The following is a 24,149-nucleotide window of genomic DNA, read 5'->3' as shown; positions in this document are numbered from 1 at the left end:
TGAAAACGTTTTAGAAAAAAGCAGAGGGAGGGAAGATCATAAGCTAATAGTAGTTCAAGGAACGCCATGTTAATAATAATGACAGCTTTTTAAAGTAAGAAATTAATACGTGGAACGACGGATGTTGATCCTAACCACCTTGATGGATGCCCATTTATACTAAAATCGGAACCAACATATCTATATCATATACATTTATATATATAAAACATTTACCTTTTTTTTTTTTTTTTTTATCTAATATAGTATATAAATACTTAAATTTCTTATTTGTTTTGTCATGGGAGTAATAGGAATATAATAAGTACCCGACCTTCAAGCAGTTATTGCAATTGTGCCGTAATATGGTTAAAAATATATGGACATATATTAGAAACTTACTCTAGATTGATGTATAAACAGATCCTTGGATTGAAAAATAAAATAAAACGTGTATCAAACACATTTATTTGTCTAATACATTATAATATACACAAGTTGGCTGGATTCTCACTCTCAGATTCTTTACATTCCACGCATTATTAGTAGACATGGATGATACTCTTTCAATCCCTCGTCGACTTTGTCCCGTCTTTGTCCCGTCATTTTGAGGTCTCGGACTTGAAGATCTCAGGGGAAACTTCAAATTTTAAGGTTAGAAGGTCTCCTTAAAGACTATATATATATGCGCGTCTCGATCTGTTTGCACATGATTCTTATAGTATAGATGGGATCATGAGCAGGTAATGGGAGCCCAAAGTGTTTGTACTGCGTGTTGAGAGTCTACGGACATAACCCAAGTGCTGGTTGCATCTTGAGACCGCGGTCCTTCCATGGCGACAAGAAGAGGATCAAAATAAATAAAAAAAGACATTAGTCACGCGGTAGAGCAAAGAAGCAGCCACCCTTTTGGCAGGTAGCAAGACTTGGATCCAGCTTGAAAGCAGCAAGCTTAATTAGTAGGGCCAGTTATCTTGGCCGATAATAATTAATTTGCTTTTATTTTCTTCTCTTTCTATGTGAGAAAGTGGCATTCAAGAGTTATGGTTACAGAAGCTATGCATACCCACCGAACGATGGGCATGCAAATTCGAGGCATAATTATTGAAACATCATGAACTCACTTTGATTTTCGACAACTCAGGAGACTCGTAAATTGATAATAATAATAAAAAAAAAAGAAAAAACACAGCATGCTTGCGAACAGAAAACACCCAGGTGAGAGAGAAGAAACAAGCTTGAGATTCAAACACAAGTATACATGCACACACAGAAAAACAAACATAAGCAGCCATTGTTGATTAATGACTCGGCCTTGGAAACTATTAATAATGCATTTCTTCCTCTTCTTTTTAACGAACACACACATGTATGGATGCATTAATAGGACGAAAAATTCTAGTTTCTAACTTAATTTTCTGGAAAAAAGGAAAAGAAAAGATCAATCAAGTGTATTGTGACAAGTTTTGATATCCGTCTGGTGGTATGTTTTCACAGAAAAGTCGCAAATTTTGGAGGTTTAGATTAGATTCTCAGCCTAATCTCTATCAAGAATTTGGTTTTGGCCCCCTTAATGGGATAGTTTACCAAACTAACAGTGAAGCTTGAGAAGAAGGGTCCCACATATCAACTCCATTATTTCGTAGTAGTTCATAAATTATTGATGATGATGATGATATTGACTGGGGTGGGTTGTTTTTGTTTTGGTTATTTGGTAAGCATTAAAGAATTAATTTTTATATATTTCCACATTCCGATTTTCACCTTCGTAATGTTTTATGCTCCTATGTGACACATGCATGAATCGTTTTCAATATCTAAACCTTTTCATATGCTTGTTTTCTTGCATGCGTATTATTCAATTTTATATATATATATATATATATATATATATATATATATTGATTCAATACATAATAATTTAAAAGCTTATTTAACACACATACAATAAAAACTCGTAAAATATTATATATTTTTCTTATAAATATAGTTAAAAGTAATAGAATATTCTTCATTCATGTTAAAATATTGTTAAAATCATGAACTTATTTTTAGAACATTTACATGGATTATTCATGTAAAACATAATAATCTCTCTATATTTATAGATATATAAAAGGTCTCTTAAGGAGCTTATCACACTAACCATCCTATTAAAAATATGTATGTGGTATTTGTTTTTCATTAATGTTACCGAAAGCAAGAAATTTTAATATATATATTTTTTAAAATGACAAGATTAGGAGGTATAAATATACCTTGAACCATATAGGTAAGGTTCATAACCTTTTTATTTCTCATAACTTATATGTATATGAGCATTTATCACTATAAAATATAAAAACAAATATCACTTGTTGTTGAAATTTAAATCTTTTTAAAGTTATTTATTATTCTTTTCATAAATTTATTAATTTTATCATTGGAGAGTCTTTAAACCCTCCAATTAGAATTGTTTTTACTGGTACTTAAAACTTTACCATTGATTTGGTGCTACATGAGGTAAGAAGAAGAAAATTATTTACTTGAACATTTTAATTAACTATTATCCATAAACTAAATAACATCTTACAAAACATATATGTATTATTAAGTAAAAACATAATAATGATTTAAATAATTTAAAAATATCATAATCTTTCAAAAGCATTTAAGAATATTATAGTTATTTATTTATTTTTATATAAATCTCGTGCTTAACACACAAATAAGAATGCTATTATTATGATTTTTTACCATTCTCTTACATTGTCAATTCCTCATATAGCATCATAAACACAGCAACCGTCATGTATTATTACTAGCTAACACCATTATTATATCATTATTTGATATCATCACTAGATAATTAGTAATGATTTTCAAATAACATTCTTTTTAATAAAATCAAGTATTGGAAAATAATTTATTTTTAAAAATAATATAAAATATTTTCTAAAAAATATTTTTTTGCAAGAAAAATAAAAAATTAAACTCCTAAAATTAACCATTTTCTTATAAGATAGATAAGAAATTTGAGAACAAGAGATAAACAGCGACAAAAAAGGCATTGTGCTTTATATATATATATATATATATATATATATATATATATATATATATATATTAAAAATAGAGATTATATTGTGATTATGAAAGGTGTAGTTTAACTAATTAATTTTTAGATTTATTTTATATAAATTAACAGTTTGAATTTTATAAATTTTAATATTATTAAAACTTTATATTATTATTAATTTTAAAATATATAAAATTAATTAAGCATGTAAAGAAGTAAGATAAGATAGCACATAAATCCATATTATTTAAAACAATAAAGAAAAGAAAAAGGAAGAAGATTGCATTGCAGCGTAGCCCCGCATACTAACTTACAATATTTTTGAATAAAAAATGTGTGTGTGTGTGTGTGAGAGAGAGAGAGAGAGAGAGAGAGTACATTGAGTTTATCGATGGTGGCACAGAAGTTAGGGGATACCTTTGATGTGATATGCACCACTTGCATTCTTTTAAAATGGACGGGGACACGATAATATCAGTACGGTCATACGTACTAGTGTAGCGCATCAACGTATCACTTGCAACGAAAGTATTGTGAGCTATATTTAGCTCAAGTGAAGTGGTAAAAAATTAATTAGAGGGACATCATATCTTTAATTTCAATTTTATTATTTGCATCTTTTAATTTATATGTAAATATGTGATTAATTAGAAGTTTTCCACATGATTTAATTCTTGAAATTAATAATCAACTCGTAGAGCTAGAACATGATCTGTGCTGAGTCCTCCATCAATTTGCCTTGTAAATTAAATTTGCCAATTGATAATATTGTAAATTAATGTACTTGAAAAGGACTTTGGAAGGTCACAAGTCTGGTTGCATCCATAAATCCAGCTCAAAAAAAGCTAACCAATTGGAGTTTAATGCCACTACAAAAAGAACAACAGAACGCCATCAAAAATATATTTCATCATTTATTTTTATGGAAATGGTGATGAAATAATTTCCATTATTAATTTTTGACAGAAATGCCAACAAAATAGAAAAAAAATAAAAAAAATCAATAAAAAAATTTCAGCAATTTAACATGTTAACAATATTATCAGCTTTCTCTTATTTGAATTTTTTCTTGAAGTAAAAATTTTTAAACTTTTTTTTTTCAGTAATTTGAATAAACTAATCAAATTAACATAAAAAATATTTAAATTAATATTAACCTTTAACCTTAAAAACAATGTACCGACCTGCAGTTTCCATTCAGGATATTTGAAAACCTGGCTCTAAAAAAATAGAATTTTCATTGATGATTTAAAGATCGTTGTTATTATTCTCACAACCTCAATGTTTGTAAACTTGAAATTGCATTTGTTAAATAAAATTATTTTTTCAAAAATTATTAAACATGTTGTTGTGAAAGCAAAACAAACTTACATTAAATGGATGTCCTTTCAATAATAAAACTATTGCACACTTGACACAATAACAGCAGTTCACACCATAATAATAAAATAAATATTTCCTTTTCATTCAATAATAAATTAATATTATTGTCATTACATTGAAGTGAAGTGAATTTCATCCATAAATATTACATTATAATTTATGGCATTACACATTTGTATTATGCAAGTTAATCAGAATTGTCTATTTCTTTGTCAATTGACTCATCCTCATCTCCATTGCAATCTTCTACGTTGATTTCATCGATACCATCTTCATCGACTTGTGTATGTTTACTGGATCTCAAAACATCATTTAACCTCTCATTGTCAACATAAAAATAATATTCTTGGCAATATGAAAATTTAAAATTTCTTCTAAGTTATTAGACAGAGTAACTTGATATGGATCAACTAACTCATGAAATTAAAATACATCATCTCCCATAGTTATTCATTGTTGTCATCAATGCTGACAAATTAAGTATTGTGGTGGCCAAAGGTTGAGTTTTGTTGAGATTGGGGTAAGGGAGGGATGCATAAGGAAGAAAGAGAAATGGAAAAGGGGAAAAGAAAGGTCAATCACCAAGTCATAAATTAAATATTAACAATGGCATTACCGACAAAATAATTTGATTGGTAATTCTATCAATCATTTTGTTGGTAAAAACATCATGTCACCATACGATTTGCCATTGTTAAATCCCATTGTAGTACCATTTGTAATTTTCTTGGTATATATCGAGAAAAGTTTTCATCGATATATTTATGGACGTATTTTACTGTTGAGTTAATTCCGTCGATAATGTTGTTTATAAAAGTTACCCATTATTATATTGTTTGGCTTTTTTTTTTTTCATTCTTTATTTTTCTATTGCAATTCCCTTGGTATATACTAAAGAAATTTTTCTATCGGTGTTTATTAATGGATACATAGATGGAAAATTTTGTCGGTAAAGATCATCGCAATATATTGATAAAAAGATCCCGTTAGTATTTCAGTTTGTATTTGGTGATTTTCTGGTAATGATTGAAAGAGAATGCAACATTACTTGTTTCTTTAGCCTAGCATATCTTTTTGCTTGAACTTCATTAATATAAGAAGAATAGTTTATTTCAATATAACATAGTTTATTCCTTTTGAAAATTTTCATGTCTTTAGAATGCACATAAGAAATAGCGATTAAAATCTAAGGTTATTTGGTTCTTGGTTAGTGAATAGATGGTGTTTTAATCCAATTATATCATCGTCATTTAAAATCCAAAATTTGTATTAGAATCCATTAATTTTCTATATAGATGAGCAATTGTTGGCTTAAGGATCATAACAAACAAAACATACGCAACAAAAACACTGACAAAATATTCTTTTCAATGCTGATAAAATATTTTGTAGGCAATTTTGTTGGTATTTTCTAATGATAACGGGATAGAATACCTAGATGAACAAAGTTTCAATGTTGGTATTCCGTCGTTTATTCCATTGATATGAGAAAATACCGACGGAATCTTCACTATATGCTGATGAAATTTTTCATGAAAAATTTCAATCAGTAAAGTTCACATCGTAATTTATCAATGAAATTATTAATGTCGATTTTTGATTTTTGATTTTTGATTTTTACTAAGTAGTTATTTTTTCCAATTTAATAATAGTGTGACAAAAGAAACTAACATCCAAAAGTATAAATAAAGTTGAACTGTCAAATGACCAGGTGAACAATCTATATATATTTTATTAATTAAAAATACTCAGTGGACAATTATTGGCACATTATTTGGAGTTGATAATTTCTTGTACAATGAAGTGACTTAATTTGGAGGGTGCCTCCAAGGAAACTTTGTCAAGAAACTTATTTCCTTTCCTCCATTGTCAATCCTCAATTTGAATTATTTGGCTTTCAAATTGAAGAGGTCTCCTAATTATGATGAAGACTCTCGCGCGCATGGGACATAAATATTAATTACCTTCAGAGGAAGTAAATATTATCATATGTACAGTAATTACCTTGCAGCATCAATAGACGTTGGGGGGACCTGATCTTCCATGGAAGTTGCCACCCTCTGGTTATTCAAGGTGTCCCTGACTGCCCAAACAGGTACTTCAGATAGGTGAGATTAAGAAAGCACTCTTCATATTGCAGCAGCTTTTTTTCTTTCCACTGGAAGTGAGTTGGGCCTGGGAAACTAAATTGTAAAGTTCGTACAAGGTTTTCTTTAGAGAATCCTAGGATGACTTCGGAATTGAAGACAATCACACAAATCTCCTTTCACGTTATAAGAAACCCTATAATGTATACATTAATTGCCCTGCAACACACATTGTTTACCTGATGAACATCATGAATGAGTCTTGTTTGATTGTACACTAGTCCTGTATATTGACTTCACAAAACTCATATTCTTGTGTTATCATTGTTTCTGATGGTGATGGAACTGTTCTCTGATCTAAGATATCAGACTAGATTCAAGAGCTAAAGATCGCTGTTGAGAATTGATGAACCGGTCCTGCACTGAGGACCCTTTCTTCTTTATTTATTGTAGTCATTATCTTGTTAAAAAACCTAGCTACACAGCTAGCTATCGACCCCTTGCTTTGTATTTTCCAATACGGGGGTGGTTTGGAGGCCCCCTCCCTAGAGGTGTTGCTCGAAGAAGAATAGTGGGAAAAATAGTGAAGACAGAAAAGGGTATGGAGCAAATACAAGAAAATTCATCCATAATTAAGAAACAAGTAATTAATTTGTTCTTAATAATTAGATAGCAGGTTGGATGCTCTACCCACCCAGAAGGAAAAAGAAAAACAGTGAGATCCTATGGGTAGACAGGGCCCATGTATTGTGGCTACCTCGATGCAAATGCATGCGTTTGAATTCTTCCACTATTGAATTTCTCATATTTTGATGTTTTTTTTTTTTATATATATATATATATAAATATATATAGATGTAGATATATATGAGTTTTTGATATACACATATTCCTTACACAGAGACGGTGGTTTAAGATTTTAGATAACTGAGTATATATAAACTTTTTTGAACATTAAAGTAGGTGCTGTGGTGGTTGGTTCTATGTTCCTTGGTGATTTAATTGCTTTATCTTCAAACTCTGTCATCCAACCACAAAAAATATACCCAATAAATGAAAAATAAGAAAATAAATAAAGAAAACAAACAAACAAAAACCGTGAAGAGGACAAGGAGATATTTTTATTATTGAATTCATCAAACAGGGACCCCTCCCCTCCACCTCCCACATACAGTTCTCGTCATCATTTCTTTATATTTTTCGTTTACCAAGCTTTTGGGTCCTGGAAGGGAGACGTTTTTCTCGTTTTTCAGCTGATTGTGTGTTATCTTTCGACACCCTCACATGAAATCTTAATTTTTATTGTTTTTCTTTCCACTCTTTTTATACACAACACACACCTTCCTCTCCTTCTCTTTCTCACAGACTCGCACTCCAAATAAGAAGAAAAAGGTTCTTTGTGGCTCATCAAAGATGCCCAAGGCATCAAATGATATGAAAAGGGAAGGTCAAATCACAGAAGTTCCCTTGTTTTGATCTATTCGCAGGTACCTCACTCAAAAGCCATAAAAGAGAGAGAGAAGGAAGGTGTGTCTCTGCAAGTATACTATAAGAAAGATATGTATGGAGTCCTCAAGTGCAGCAGAACTGATCATAGATAACAACCTCTAATGATATAGAAGATATACTTACACAGCACAGTACCCCCACCACCAGTCAAGAAAGATCACAATCAATATATATGTACTAGCACATGAATTAACTAGTCAAGTGATTTCCTGTTAGCTCAATTTTAAAATTTTTCTTCCTTTGTTTGAATAAAATGGGGGCTCATAAATACTTGTATGTTTGGATAATATGCGTGAATAAAGAAGGGTATCTTTCTCTTAGCCTTTTTAGCCCCATCTTTCTCTTTACAACTCCTTTTCCTTCTCAAAGAGGGAGTTGCAGAGATTTGAGTCTGACAAAGGTCTTTCCCCTCAAGTAGTGATGAGACTGTTAAATCCATAGATAGATCATACAAGAAACAGTTGGCTGTGTGTGCGCGCTCCTTTGTGTTTTTCAAGTATATATAAACACACACAGATAGAAGTGTCCTCCTCCCCTTTCTTTATCTCATGTATTTTAGCCTCAACTGTATATACTTCCCTCTCTCTCTCTCTCTCTCTCTCAAAATTCATGGGCTTTAGGTCATTGTAAGTGAAAAATTGTTCTTTCCCCTTGAAGTGCAGATGATCATGAAGCACGTGCACACTCAGATTTCCATCACAACAGGTTCCAATTATATAAAAACTAATACTATAATCAATTCTATCTCTCTCTTTCTCTTTCTCTATCAATCTCTGCACTATCTCTCTCTCTCTCTCTCTATCCCTATATATATAAACAACACCTCTCCTTAATCCACTCTCTTTCCCTCTTCTTTTCTAGTTCTTTCTTCTTCTGTTTCTAGGTGTTGTGTTGATATTCAAGCTGTAGAAGATGGAAACGTATAAACATTAACAAACAAGAATTCTTTTAAAATCTTGATTTGATCGTACTATTAAAATCTTGTTCAAATGAATTCGCACAAGAAATTCTTTGATGATCTACACTTCAATATTTTCTGGATTCCTCATGCATCCTCTTCTTGATTCACAGGCTTACAGTAAGAAGAGATCAACGCAGTTTCTATAAAACTCGATCCCATCTGTTTCTAACACGTCCTCTTTGATGGGTTGATCACAAATTCCACTCTCATAAAGGTAACATAAAAAACTCATTGAATTATACATATATGGGGTTGTCTGCATGTAGAAAGATGAGGGGTGGTGTGGATTTATGTCTGTACGTGTCTTTGGATTTGATATTTGGATGTGAAGGCTGATAACTAACGTAGTCTCTTTTCAAGTGTAGATACAAGACTGAACATAGTTTTTCGAGAAAACCAATCCGATGGCGACATACTTTCATGGGAATCCTGAAATCCAAGCAGCTGCTGCATCAGCGGAAGGTCTTCAAACTCTTGTACTTATGAACCCTACTTATGTCCAATACTCCGAAACCCCTCCACCACCACAATCCAACAACCTTGTATTCCTTAACGCCGCTGCTTCTGCTGCTGCCAACAGCCTCTCTCCTCCACCGCACCTATCGGGCCACGCGCCATCGAGCACCCAACAATTCGTCGGTATCCCTTTGGACCCTAACTCCCATGAGGCTTCTTCTTTGCATGGACTTATTCCCCGTGTCCATTACAATTTTTATAATCCAATTGACTCTACATCGACTGCGCGTGAAACACCACGCGCCCAACAAGGCCTGTCTTTGAGCCTCTCCTCGCAACAGCAAGGCGGTTTTGGATCACAGGCTCAAGCTGTGTCTGGTGAAGATATAAGGGTGTCTGGTGGGTTGGTGTCACCAGGTTCGGGTGTGACAAATGGGGTACCGGGTATGCAAGGGGTGTTGTTGAGCTCAAAGTACTTGAAGGCCACTGAAGAGCTACTTGATGAGGTTGTTAATGTGAATAGTAATGGAATCAAGAGTGAAATGTCAAAGAAGAGTAACGGGATCAGTAGTAATAATAGCAATAAGGTGATTGGAGAGTCATCAACCGGAGAAGGGTCTGGCGAAGGAGAAGCAAGTGGGAAGCGCGGACTGGAGCTTTCCACTGCAGAGAGGCAGGAAATTCAGATGAAGAAGGCTAAGCTTATTAGCATGCTCGATGAGGTACGCACTTGCAGTTTATATGTTCAACTATGCTTTGTTTTCAATTTGTGTGTTGATCATTTGTGTTGGTGAGGTTTAGATAAGTTCGTTTAAAGAGACTGAGGATAGTTTCTTGGAACGTTCTTGTTTGTATTGCGAAAAATATTGGCTAAGATCACTCGGGATTGAGTTAGGTCTCTATCACTGTAAGAAACCCATCTAAGGAAACCGAGTCCGAATTTCGGTCTGGTGTTGTATTCAACTAATAATGTTTTCAAGTCTCTCATCTTCTTGGACTCTTGCTATATGCTCTTAAAATTTAGAACTTCAATTTTCACAAGATAGGAACAGAGGGAGTCTCGAGCTTTCAATTCAATATGTACCCTGTTGTTACAGCAGATAAATGGGATATTTTTATTCATTTTTGTTTTTATCATCTGCAGGTGGAGCAGAGGTACAGGCAGTATCATCACCAGATGCAGATAGTCATTTCCTCGTTTGAGCAAGCAGCAGGAATTGGTTCAGCAAAGACATACACAGCCCTTGCATTGAAAACAATCTCCAAGCAATTTAGGTGCTTGAAAGATGCAATAACAGGTCAAATTAAAGCTGCAAACAAAAGCTTAGGTGAAGAGGATTGCTTAGGAGGAAAGATTGAAGGTTCAAGGCTCAAATTTGTCGATCATCACCTTCGACAACAGCGTGCACTTCAGCAGTTGGGAATGATCCAGCACAATGCTTGGAGACCCCAGAGAGGATTGCCTGAAAGATCAGTTTCAGTTCTCCGTGCTTGGCTCTTCGAACACTTTCTCCACCCGTAAGCACCATCAGAATTCTAAGAATAACATTTTTTTTTGGCCCTTTCCTATTGATGACTATTTTCATGTAGATAATCATAGTTGTTTCTCATGATCCCACAAAAATCCCTGGGTTTTAGTTTTTGTTCATATCTGATTTGTGAACCTTTCATGTTTCAGCTATCCCAAGGATTCAGACAAACACATGCTCGCAAAACAAACAGGGCTCACGAGGAGCCAGGTATGAACCAACTCCTGCATTTCTCAGCATTCCTATCGCAGTTGAGGAAATTCTTATATTTATGTGTTTGTTATTATACAGGTGTCTAATTGGTTCATAAATGCTCGAGTTCGACTTTGGAAGCCAATGGTAGAAGAAATGTACATGGAGGAAATTAAGGAACAAGAACAGAATGGATCAGAGGACAAAACAAGCAAGAGCGAACACAATGAAGATGCTGCTTCAAGGTCAGTTCTGCAAGAGAAAGGTTCAGTTAACGGAAATCAAACTAGAAGCTTCAAGTCCTTGGACAATTCACCGGATGCTCCTTCTGCAATCTCAATACCCACATCTTCAACATCTCCTGTTGGAGGACATCTCCGAAACCAGTCTGGATTTTCCTTTATGGGGTCATCAGAATTAGACGGGATCACACAAGGGAGCCCAAAGAAACCAAGAAGCCATGATTTGATACAATCCCCAACTAGTGTGCCATCCATTAACATGGATATCAAGCCTGGCGAGGCAAACAACGAGCAGGTTTCTATGAAATTCGGCGATGAGAGGCAGAGTAGGGATGGCTATTCATTCATGGGAGGCCAAACCAACTTCATTGGAGGTTTTGGGCAATACCCGATGGGGGAAATTGGGAGGTTTGATGGAGAGCAGTTCACGCCAAGGTTTTCTGGCAATGGTGTCTCTCTCACTCTTGGGCTACCCCATTGTGAAAACCTCTCCTTATCAGGTACTCATCAAACTTTTCTTCCTAACCAAAACATTCAACTGGGAAGAAGAGTAGAGATCGGCGAACCGAATGAGTACGGAGCCCTTAACACATCCACGCCTCACTCCTCAACTGCATACGAGAGCATTGACATTCAGAACCGAAAGAGGTTCATAGCACAACTGTTGCCAGACTTTGTGGCCTGATACATTAGGACAAAGAGGCCGAGGCTTCAGAATCTCTTTTCACTGTTCCATGTATTGCTAAGGAACTAGGAAGATGCATGGTAGTGTAAAGAAAGAAGAAAATTTACTTAGTATAGGTCTATACTTGGCATAGAACCATTGAGTTCTAAGACAGCTTAGGATTTAGTATATGGTTGAGGATTGTATATTATTTTTGTAAGTTCTGAAGATGGATAGATGGATTGGTGTCATAACAGTTAGTTATTGGGGTATACCAATGTAGTATATTGATTGTGAGAAATCATGATGTCATCGTTTATTTCATCAAATAAAGAGAAGTATGTATGAAGTGTGACACCCACTTGATTGCAAGCTACACGCAAGAAACGAAGATAAAAAGAATGGGAGACTGCAGACATCAGCAACGATAATTTTCTCCCCTTCAAATCAAGATCTAGAAACGATACATTGGAAGAAAACCTCCTTTATATCCACACACAGTGCTATAAGGGGAGAGCTTGGTGAAGCATAAACATTACAAGTCCCCTTCAAACAACATTTTCAAAGAAAAGTCAGCAATAGTTACAAAATATATAGTTTTCTGATGCATGAATGCTGGGAAATTAGATGACTAGATGAGGAACCCAGAAAGGTCCTCTGCTCAAGAAAAGTCTGAAGAAAGACTAGGGTAGAAAAATAAAGTCAAAAGGTGCAAGACCGAATGCAAAAATAACCAATCCAGACGGTCCAGAATCATTGCTCAATAGAAGAAGAGAAGTGAAGAAACTATTGCTTAATGGATATAAATAGATAAAAGAAGGACGTAAAGTGCAAATTTGTCCATGTTTATTTCTTTGTTTTGAAGGAGTGCCTCTTTGGCCAGGATACTGATATCCTCATGACCTTAACCTCTGCCCACAATTGACCACCATGGATAAGGTTTTTTCGTATCATGTATCATGTTCTGTCGGTAGTTCCTTGCCCTGTACAACGGAGGGAATAGGCGAATAGCATTATATTACTTGGTCATTGTTTTTGCAACTCAACAACAACTCTTGAAGACATTGTTTTAAGAAGGAAAAACATCCACTTAATGAACATATCTAGTTAAGTTGATGTAAAAAGTATTTATTAAGCTTGCTGCCCTTCACCCAGGCATTCCCTGCGGACTTCCATTTCCCTCTCCTTAAGAGTAGAAAATAAAATTGATTAAGCACAAGAACTTTAACTAGAAAATAATCTAGTAAACAAATGAAAATTGGCATGAGCAAATTGGACAATAAGATAGCACAAGCCCAGAAGATTTATCGAGTTTGATTACGCTAGACATTCACAATTACGGATTTACAATCAAACAGAAGCCTAAACATTACTTCATTTACAAACCTTAGAATGCAATCACTTTTGGACAAGAAGCTAAAAGTTAGTGCATCCAGTTTAGGAACCTCTTTTCAACAACACTTTCTAAACCAAGCCCCGATCTTCGCAAAGGATAGGAAAATGCTTTATGATCAAGCACGATGTAACTATTCTTACCAAAAAGATGAAAAAACAGATGGTCAAAGTGTGCTACTGGCCATACCGTGGTTGCCCAAAATGTCTGCTAATCTTCTCTTCGCAACCTTGGACCTGTAACACCACACCTCAAATGCCTCAGTGAAGTCTGGATAGTGAATATGCTCATTCCCTAACCATTCTGTCAAAATCTCTGCCTGGTCTTCTGATGGCAGTGTAAGAACCATAGAAACAAATGTGGATTCTAAGGACTGCCATAGCTCACTATCAATCTTAAGTTCTGGAGCATCCTTGGCATTAGTCGTGGCAGAATCAATTAATGGTTTGGTAACCCTCACAAACGGAAGCCAAACCTTGACCATGTGAAACCGTTTTGCAGTAGGCAGAATAACGTTACCATATCCTATTGCTTCTAAAACCTTTGCTGCCACCTCTATAACCTTCGACTTTGTCTCAATAATTTCAGCTACCGAACTAGCTTGCTCAACAACCAGAACTATCTTATCTGATGCGCCTACCCAACTATTGACAAATTCCTTCATGATTTCCAACTTATTTAGTATCTGACAAGCCCACGATAAATCTGATAGATATGATTGAAAAGATTGCATTTTCCCTTTCTCATTGGCTGATTCCACAGGCTCACATAACAGAGCTTCTAGCATATTGTTAAATCTGGTGAACAGTCCCTTCACACATTCTTTTACTTCAAATTTGACCTCTTGATCAGCTGTTAGTAGAGGGGCATCATCATCTTCAGTCAGCATGTATTCGAGCTGCTCTTGTGCAGTAGTTTTAAGATCATTCATGGGTGAAGGAGGTGATGATGTGGCAAATTTAATAGCTGACAGAAAAATTCTCAATACAGCTGACTGATTGACTGGTTGGACACGGGCAAGAATTGGTTGTGCTTTCGATCCCATGCCTGGTATGATTTTTAGGATCTCATCCTCCTCAGCTTCTTCCCATGGCATTGCTTCCAAGTAGTTCGCACAAGCATTAACAATTTGTGGGCACCCAAGTTCCACAGCCACACGCAGAATGCCAAGGGCATTCTTCACACCATGCCATATGTCTTCCAATGAACCATCTATAACAACATAGAGAAGTCGTAGAAAATTGACATGGAGATCAAAGTCTGATTCTTCACAGTAAACTTCAACACAGTTCCGTGAGTCAAGGATCTGGCATGTAGGCCAGTTCTCAGAAAGGCGGTCACCAAAATATTTGCTCTTTTCTATCAAGATAAAAGAATGGCAATAAAACCAATCATCTCGGCCTTCTTGTGTTCGGAGTCGGACAACAACATCACTGGTTGAACGATCACCAATCCTACTTGGCTCCTTCATGTAAGAAATAATGCATCAAGAAAAACCATAAGCAGAGTTAGATGCATTGTGCAACTAAGGAAAATCTGCAATTGTTGAGGGCACAAGAATTCTCAAACATGCGCGATACTTGTAAGGGAAATCCTGTATAGCCGTAATAGAAACAAATCATTTACAATCATTCAGCAAGATTACATGCAGCATTGAACTACGGCAAGACCAACACACAGAAAACCACACAATATTAGCATGGTTCACTCAGATTGTCGGCACACAACCTCTCAAAAGAAAATCACATAGCATTGGACTTCGCCTCTTATGTACTCTCAAAACTCAATAATCATGCAAAGTGAAAGATCCTCTCCCAGCAAAGGAAGGAATAAGAATTATCGGTTCTTTTTTTTTCTCATCAAGAATAAACAGCTAAACGGAATCAAGAATTGACATGCATGTTGAAATGAAGAAAATCACTATGACGGACAAAGTGAGAAAACTTACTGGAGATTCCATCAAAGCAATCAGCACTTATAAGTATTTTTTTTGCCCATTATGGCTCCTGCAAACGAATGAGAATCTAAATGAGAAAAAAATGCAAGTGCATAGTTATAAGAACATAGTAATATTGAAAGCAATAATTAGAAATACAAAACTAATCAAACGCTATTAAGAATTATATATACTGAGTTAGCTGTCACTTTTAAGATCACATGCTTAATTGATCCAAACTACCAGATTAGAACCCGAGTAATTCGAAGTAATTGCAGATTGAAATGGTCTAAAACTTGATTAGTTGAACTCTACGACCATTTTCAACTAAGTTACATACATCAATCCTTTTCAATAATAGAAGAATTGTATCACCTAACCAATTTAAAAACCAAATAACAGAAATAAGAACGGCTTGGCGGTCTAAAGCTTAATTGATCCGAGATCATTCAAACTTGACACAAAAACATGAAAGGATCATCTTTACAAGAACAGGTTTCACAAATTTAGTTCCATAGCTGCTCATTATTCATCTAAAGAGATTAAAGATTAAAAAAGCCACAAAATTATACAAAAACAGGCCATAATGAAACAGCCCCATATATTAATTAGGCATGCAATTTCACCGTCAACTTTGAAACCCACAATTTAATTCATTTTCTCTAGCTACCCACTTCACCAAGTTGACATCATCTATAAGCAACCTCTTGAGGTAAAGAAACAACAGGAATGAAGAAAGAAAACGCAAGAGTTGCACAATCTCTTCTAGATAATGGAGATTTTACAAAAAGAAGTGAAATTCTTGATTCTTGTACAAGAAAGAAATAAAAGCTAAAATTTTGTGGGAGTGGAAATGCCAACGAGAAGCAGCAAAAGCAAAGGTAAAAGGAAATTTAAACAGAAGATAGTGAAGTAGCAGATAGATAGGCAGATATAATTAAACGGAATTAGAAAGAAAAGTTAAAATAAATAAATAAATAAATAAATAACCTCGTAACCTTTTATTTCCTTTTCTTTTGATTTCGCATTCAAAGATAAACTGGGAAAGCTCTCCCTTCCTCTGCTCTATCTGTCGAGAACACATTGGTTTTTTTTTTTTTTTCTTTTTTCTTTTTTTTTTTAAAATGTTTTCCTTTTTTGGTTGCCAGTAAGTCAGCCTTTGTTTAAAGTTAGGTCTAAATTTCTATGGGCCGGATTTGAAAGAGCCTATCTGGCTAATAATGGATGAGGTATTAGCCCGACCTAGCAGGAAATCTAGTCTTCCTTTCTTTTATTTATCCGTTTGTTTATGTGTTGCTTCTCTTTTTGAAATAAATCACAGAAAATAAATATTTGGTAATGAATAAATTTTTATTCGCTGTTAATAGGCCGCATCATTATCTAGGTTTAAAACACAAGATCACTAAACGTAGCACAATGCTGCTTTTTATCGTGGAGAATGTTTCTCCTATTTATATGAACAGTGGTTGTTTCTGGTTGAATTGGGTCTGGTCCAAAGTCAAATGCATTAAACTGGATTCGATTCCACTAAAAAAAATTATTTTTTATTTTTAATTGTATTTATTCAAAAAAAAAATGTTTAATATTATTTAATAACACTATATAAATTAGACAGAGATCGCTTGGTAATGTAGCATTTACAAAAACTTTAATTGCAATTCCAATTTTATTCCTGATTATATTTTACCTGATGTTGTTGCATGCTTAAGAAATCAAAGAAACTGTAGTCCTTGTCGGATGTATTTCATACGTGATGGAATTGTAAATAGTTTAATAAAACTATAAAAAATATTTATATAAAGTATTATTTATTTCATGATGTAATAGCAATAAATAAATCTAAAATATTTAAATTAAAAAACCATAAATATTAATATATATTTTTTTAAAAAAAATTTATACTTCAATTTCAAAAGCATTCTTAACCAAACACATAAAACTACTTTTTGTTCAACCTCAATTTCAACCACAGTTTTAACCGAACATATATAAATACCAAACCAACCTCAACCAAAAGTATTTTTTTTATATAAAATAATTCTTTTCAAACCACAACCACAAAAGCTACCACAATACCAGATACACTTTAATTTTGGCAAGCAACCGCAAACCCTCACATATTTGCTTTGTCCTAATAGCTGTATAGAATAAAAATAGTAGGGATAGCTTTTAATACAAGTTCCCCAACAAATGCTTTCGAAAAAACAACCTTAAGAAACAAACTTCTTCCAGGAGAAATAAAATGATAATCTTAAAAATCCCCAACACTCTTGCTCACCACTAAAATAGGTTACAACTTAAATATGCTAAGGTTATAAATTCTTAAAAGATAATATGGCTATTTGCATAATTGGGTCAACGGGATACTAATTAAAAATAAGAATGATAGTCAATGCAATTGTTCAACTAAGATTAGACATGTCATAGGAGACCCACCAAGTGTATGTGAGTTAAAAAGCCTAGGGATCCCTTAAATGATACTTATACAAGTAAGGTATATATAGAGAGACTAGTCTCATTCAACAAGAACTTAAAAATATGGTATTTTATTATCATCATCCACTAGATAGGATTAGCAAGCATCTGACCAAGGCAAAATGATGGCATATGAAGATTAATGTGCTTATGTGCATGTTTTTTGTAAAACAATTTCAACCTTTCATTGACCAAGTTTATGATGGACACATTCCATTACTATGACCTATATGTTAGTTAGTTGTATTTAAATGGTTGGGCCATAATAGCTATTTTCAAGAATTTTTACAAACAATTTAGTGTAGTCCCTTTCCTTAGATATTGTTACCTACTAACTAGAAGCTCTAAGAGAAAGTAAGGAATGGTTTGATTCTACACCTTTTTATTCAAGAAAAGGAGTCATGTTTGAGGGGTAATTGTAGATAAGATGAATGATATGAAATAATAGAGAAGGGAATGATTTATGGTTAAGTACATAGGATTTATACCTCTACATGGATTGGTGTGTGTGATGTGCCTTTTCCTTAAAATAAAAAAAATCCATTGTTGAATCACAATAGCATGCCTCTTTTATGTAATAAGGACAAAACTACTAGGAGATGGTTGATAAGAGAGGTGTTATGTTTTGGATCTACCTTTTAGCCCGAGAATGGATGTTAAACTATAGCCTTATGGGTTTGATACTTAACTTTTGTTGTTGTTTTAGTTTTGTTTGATTTGGTACTAAAAATGATCTCGGTTTGTAGAAAATATTAAGAATGTTGACCTTTCTAAACTAGTTGGTCTTGTTAAGGAAAGTGGTCCCTTTAGCTCTTAAAGAGAGTAATGAGTATAAGGAGGGTGATATGAATCATTCCTAGATAAAGAAACTTCTACTTTCTTAGAGAGTATGAGTCTTTACAACCAATAATTTTTATCTATCATTGATTCATATTTAACCACCTCTAGAGATGTCCACTCTTAAATAGATAAATCTAGAGAGCATAGTGAGTTTAAGAAATGCTAGCATGAAACTTGCTAAAAGAAAAAACATAAAGCATGCTGGTGCTTTTTCCTTAAGTGAAAGACATAAACCAAAGAACATTGTTGTTCCTTAACCCACCAATTCTTATATGATATTCTTAAGACCACCAAAGGTTTCAATACTAGCACTAACTAAGTAGGTGGTTAAATATGGTTCCCCTGTTTTTGGTATTTTTTGGTTCAATTGGTTAAGTTATCTGCCTTTATTCCTAACCTTTTAATTGACAAATAGATGGCCTTTGTTTTTAGCAATGAACCCACTATATATGATAAAGATGGGAATCGGTCTTCTTAATTATTTAGGTATCTCACTCGGTTTATGAAAGATATGGATTCCTAGGTCGATAGCTCTTTTATTGGTCAAATATGTAAAGCCATGCAACTAACTCTAAACATAAATTACTTTACCTTAAGTTTATAATCAGTATTTTATTATTTTTTTATCAGTTTTTCTTATAAACCTTTAAAGTTCAAAATTAAATCCTTTGAAACAAAGAAGACAAGGAAAGAAAAAATAGTTAATACTATATAGGTTTATTATAAGACTTAAGCTAAATTAGTTAACCATATATAAGAGATAAAGCCCCTTTATATAAGAGAAAATAAAAGAGAAGTTGAAGAGGGTAGAGAATGCATTCATTCAGGCCTATAAGTAAAAATATATCTTTGTTTTTATTAAGCAAGTATATGTCTAAGCTTTCTAAAAAGTTGATTGAGCCTTATAAATGAGGAACTAAGAAAGAAGGAGTTGAAATAGGCATTAAAAACTATAAACTAAAAGAAAGATACAACACAAAAAAGAATTTTTCCACTTAAAGGAGATAACAAAAATTTCATCAAAAGAGTTCTTTAATATTTTTTTTAAAAGTACTCTTAGATTGAAAGACATCTTTGATAATCGAGTGATATATATTCTAACTAATTTCTCGTCTATAATAAGGCATAAATAACTTTATAAACTTCTCTTAAGTCTTCAATAATGATGATGTACTTAATTTTAATTGCTTATTTTTTGTTTAAAAGCCAACCCTTAAGAAGGATAGACTTTTGATTGACATTCTACTAACTGCTGACTTGTTCCTCCCCAGCTAATTAATGTCTAAAGCTTGGATAAAGCCAACTATGAATGAAAGCACCAAAAAAACCATATAAGGGCTTAGAGATATTGTTAAGATAAACTAAGCTTCAATAATTTTTAACATAGTTTTATGAGGTTAATTTTTTTATTTATAGATATTTAACTCTCATTACCATTTTATTACTACAAATGTTTTTTTCTTTTTATACCTTTTCATTTGTTTTCTTTGTTTTTGGTTCTTTGGGTTAAATTCTCATTTGCTCTTATAGATAAAATTTAAAATCCTATAGGTTTTAAGATATATAGGATCCAAATTCCTTTCTTTTTATGAAGACATGGTCAAAATAGAGTTATCATGTTCACTTAGAACTCAGATGAGTTAAAGGGTAATTCCTTGATGTTTTATTAAGGTTAGGAATGAGTAAGGTTCTAGACATGATCAAATATATTATCTTGAATCAAACGAGGGATCTAAAACCTTTAAAGACTCTATTAAATGCATGGTTAGGTAAATGGTACTTTGTTTGATTAGACACTAACCAAATTCACGTTAAGTCCTTTATAACACATTATGTTATGACTAGAACATCGATACCCAAGATGGATTCATAGTAATATTTTTTTGTTCTTTTAACTTACTCGAAATGGTCATTCATTCTTAAGAGAACATGGTTTTTTTAGGTGATGTTATGCCTTTATACTTAGGCAAGGTATGACTTTATTCCTTGGTAAGGAAAAACCACACAACTAAGAGAGGGTGACTTTTACACCTAGGTAAAATGACTATGTTATAAGTGTAATTTATTAAAGTTAAACTTGGAGAACTAGCTAATTTAAAATTTTATTAAGATATTTAAATTACAAGTTGGCTAAGTTATGCTTATTAGTAAAACATCTTAAGATGGTTAGAGTGTCATGGGTAAGGTAAAACTTTTCAATTTATATCTTATAGGTGGTAAGTTCTTAACTTGATAGTGTATATGACCTTGTATGATCTATCCCACTTAGCTTTAACTTTCTTCTACTCTTTATATTCCATGTGCTTTTGATTTTCTCAAATAGAGATATCTAATGTATAAGCATCTATTTGTTATTAGTGTGTTATGATGCTAGTTTTCCTTCCATCTATAAGCCTCATTTATGACAATGATGGCTAGAAAAATCTTTTCTAGAATGTCCATGTTGGTCTTTATTTTTTGTTTATTTGTTATGCCCAAACAACTTTGTACTTGATAATTATTAGCAATCAATTTCTATTAGGAACATGACATTTCTCCTATAGGCTAACAAGAATAGTATTGTCCTTATAGAAGTTTTTCATGTTATTTTATATGCCCATAAGATATCATATAAAAGTATAGCTCATTCTTTTTTTGCCTTCTATATTTTTTTAAGCATGTTAAAAAAAGATCTTATTTTTTAGCTTGGTCTAGTAGTTGATTTGAGTGTAAAAGTTGTATTCTTAAAGAGGTGTTATTGTAGACCTTTTGTACAGCTATTCATTTATCAAATGATACTTGATTACTCTTCTAGCAAGGAAAATAAACTTTTGATAGTTGTTCTATTAATTAGTATTGTCCATTAGTAGACCTTTTATATATATGTTATAAACATTGTATATAAATGTTTATCTATTATAACTGATGAGATCTTTTCATTATTTAAGTATCTTTCTATAATGACACTCATCAATATTTTAGGGAAGAATTTTAGGTTATAAAGTAGATTATCAAGTCATTTTATCTTTGGTGTTTAACTGATCCAAGACTTATATATACCCCAATAAGTGATCACTAAGATTGGTGTTACCAAATTTTTAACAAAAGATCTGGATATTTTTTTTTTTCATTAGGATTTATGAGATTGTGATCTTTTCCCCTATATTTTAGGTGATTAGAGGTATTTTAATGCCTATTAATGGTACTTATATATAGATGGATCCATTACTATATATTATCTCCTATATTCCCTCAGTATCAATAGAGAGTCACAATATACTTAAAGAGTATAAGCTTTTAAGGCTTATATTGGGTTGAGCTCATTTTATCATATTGAAAGAAATTAACTTATATTAAAGCGCGTATATATATCTAAACAAATAAATACAGTGCCACTTTTATAAATGCAAGAGGCATTATCTATAAACAACTTCTTTCTCTAAATAATTACAGCTTGTTTATTTTTTTATCGTAAGATCATTAAAGAAACATTTAATTTAAAGTTAGTGAGAGCTTGAGCCTTAATTTTTAGCTAACTCTGATATTGTAGTCCAAATTCTACCAACTTAATGGTCTAATAGACTCACTGCCCTTGTATGTTTAGTTTATAAAGAATCTATCTAAATAACTGGTCGATAAGCACTATAATTAGGTGAGCCTAAAAGTAGGGATGAATTTCCTAAATACACTAACCAATACAAAGACCATTTTTTCCACCTATAGATACTTTTTTTTTCCTATATGTTATAAAGTCTAACTAGTATAATAAATCAATTTTTATAGTGTATTTTCTTTTCAAACTAGGATAATGTTAGCAATAATATTACATATCTCTAAATATAGACAAAATAGTATTCTTTTCCATTGGTTATGATAAGTTATACAAAAAAATAGGAAGGCTTTTAGCTCTTCAAATACTTTTTCACACATTAGAGTCCATTAAAAGTTACTGATATTTTAAAGGTGTTAAAGAAAAAAAGACATTATTTTTCTATCTAGGAAATGAAGTGATTCAGGACAACTTGTCGGCTAGGAAGCTTTCATACATCTTTCAATAATTAAGAATGATCATGTCTAGAATAGCCTAAACTTTCTCAAGGCTAGGATTAATCCCTTTGATGCTTACGAGTAACCCTAATAATTTACTTCACATATAAAAAAATACATACTTAAAACAACTTATATTTCTCTAGTATTTTTATAAGAACTAAGAATACCTTTTGTAGGTCTCAAAGTGCTCTTTAAAACTCATATATTTAACTAGCATGTCATCCACATAGGCCTTAATACTCCTACTTAACTGGTCGCCAAATACCTTATCCACCATCATTTAGTAGGTTTTTCTTATGTCCTTGAGGTTGAAAGGTATGACCTTATAATAATATGTTCATCTATTTATGATTAAATAAGTTTTTCTTTCTCTCATTATAGGGATTCTTGGGTATTTTATTGTAGCTAGATTTGTTATCCAAAGAACTCAAAATCAATGATTGAGTCAATCATCATATCAATATTAATAAGTAAAAAAATATCTTTCAAGCAAGACTTGTTAAAGTTGGTGGCATTAGCAAACCAAATAAGGGTATATGACTTATTGAATGATTTTCACTTTTAGAAGTTCATCACTTCATTAAATACCATCTTTTATTTTTTTCCCCCCTTCAAAACTCTTCTTCTTAGGGAAAAAAATAGTTGATATTAATTAAGTCAATAAAAAGGCATGTCTTAGATGATTCTAGGAATATCAACAAGTTCACTTTATTCAATCATTAAATTTGAACCAATCTTCACTAAAGAGTCTAGATCTTCCTCATTTAAAACTATATCCTGCAATTCTTTAATGAAGTTAGTCCAACTTTCTCTTCTCTTTAATGTCAAACCTTTTTTGTTATTAAACATGATGGTTTTTTTTATTTATAGACACAGAAAAGTATATTTATAAAAAGGTTAATTGATTACCACTAGCCATAACCACGGTGTTCTTTGTAGGGAACTTTAAAGTCAGGCATTTAGTGGTACTAGTTATATTAATGTTATGGAGGAGCGGTCTTCTAATAATGATATTGTATGCTAAGTTTATTTTAATGACCATGAAGATTTAGTAGAATATTTTACACTAAGGATATGTGCTCGTGGTAACTAATATCTTAATGACTTCCTTTATAATTATTTTTCTCTCTCTCTCTTTATCCCTATTAAAAAGATCTTGATAGAGCATAACTTGGACGTATTAATCTTTATTAGGCCAAATATTTATTTGGAGAAGATACTTATGATCGATGCTACCATTATCCATAAGGACTCAATGTATTTAGTGATTGGAAAGGATGGTGGTGGTGATGAACAATAGGTTTATACCAATGATTTGGTGTTTATAAGATGATGAGAATATGCTTTCTATATAACTTCCTCATTTTTATTTAAGTCTCTTTCTATTGAGAACTTGTCTAGAATGAAGTTATAATT

At 32.7% G+C, this 24,149-nt stretch overlaps 2 protein-coding genes across 9 annotated transcripts; one reads left to right on the top strand and one right to left on the bottom strand.

Moving 5' to 3' along the window:
• Window positions 1-7,654: 7,654 nt before the first annotated feature.
• Window positions 7,655-12,417, top strand: LOC118027954 (BEL1-like homeodomain protein 1). 5 transcript variants are annotated; one of them, XM_035031462.2, is made up of 6 exons: window positions 7,655-7,994; window positions 9,088-9,191; window positions 9,343-10,155; window positions 10,578-10,951; window positions 11,112-11,172; window positions 11,254-12,417. In XM_035031462.2, exons 3-6 carry the CDS (start codon window positions 9,382-9,384, stop codon window positions 12,079-12,081), a joined length of 2,037 nt encoding a protein of 678 aa, XP_034887353.1. In that variant the 5' UTR covers window positions 7,655-7,994; window positions 9,088-9,191; window positions 9,343-9,381; the 3' UTR covers window positions 12,082-12,417. The 5 variants fall into 5 exon arrangements, with proteins under 5 accessions (XP_034887353.1, XP_034887352.1, XP_034887350.1 ...); XM_035031461.2 differs by having other exon boundaries at window positions 7,655-8,034; XM_035031459.2 differs by having other exon boundaries at window positions 7,655-8,190.
• Window positions 12,418-13,302: 885 nt separating this feature from the next.
• LOC118027956 (BTB/POZ domain-containing protein At3g05675) lies at window positions 13,303-16,506 on the bottom strand. 4 transcript variants are annotated; one of them, XM_035031466.2, is made up of 3 exons: window positions 16,388-16,506; window positions 15,402-15,459; window positions 13,303-14,918 (listed from the first exon to the last, which is right to left on the bottom strand). In XM_035031466.2, the coding sequence occupies exons 2-3, from the start codon at window positions 15,411-15,413 to the stop codon at window positions 13,620-13,622; spliced, it is 1,311 nt and encodes a 436-aa protein (XP_034887357.1). In that variant the 5' UTR covers window positions 15,414-15,459; window positions 16,388-16,506; the 3' UTR covers window positions 13,303-13,619. The 4 variants fall into 4 exon arrangements, with proteins under 4 accessions (XP_034887357.1, XP_034887360.1, XP_034887358.1 ...); XM_035031469.2 differs by having other exon boundaries at window positions 16,380-16,459; XM_035031467.2 differs by lacking the exon at window positions 16,388-16,506 and adding an exon at window positions 16,035-16,355.
• Between the last annotated feature and the right edge of the window lie 7,643 nt (window positions 16,507-24,149).

This window comes from Populus alba, chromosome 6, assembly GCF_005239225.2.
Source record: "Populus alba chromosome 6, ASM523922v2, whole genome shotgun sequence".
Taxonomy (NCBI): Eukaryota; Viridiplantae; Streptophyta; class Magnoliopsida; order Malpighiales; family Salicaceae; genus Populus; species Populus alba.
The sequence above is the reverse complement of the archived record's forward strand: the minus strand, read 5'-3'. Positions and strand labels throughout refer to the sequence as shown.

Bases quoted from the DNA above. Each gene is read 5' to 3' on its own strand.
- LOC118027954 (XM_035031462.2), top strand. From the start codon at position 9,382: ATGGCGACATACTTTCATGGGAATCCTGAAATCCAAGCAGCTGCTGCA. The intron at 10,952-11,111 runs GTAAGCACCATC...TTCATGTTTCAG, and splicing joins TTCGAACACTTTCTCCACCC to CTATCCCAAGGATTCAGACA. The intron at 11,173-11,253 runs GTATGAACCAAC...GTTATTATACAG, and splicing joins CAGGGCTCACGAGGAGCCAG to GTGTCTAATTGGTTCATAAA.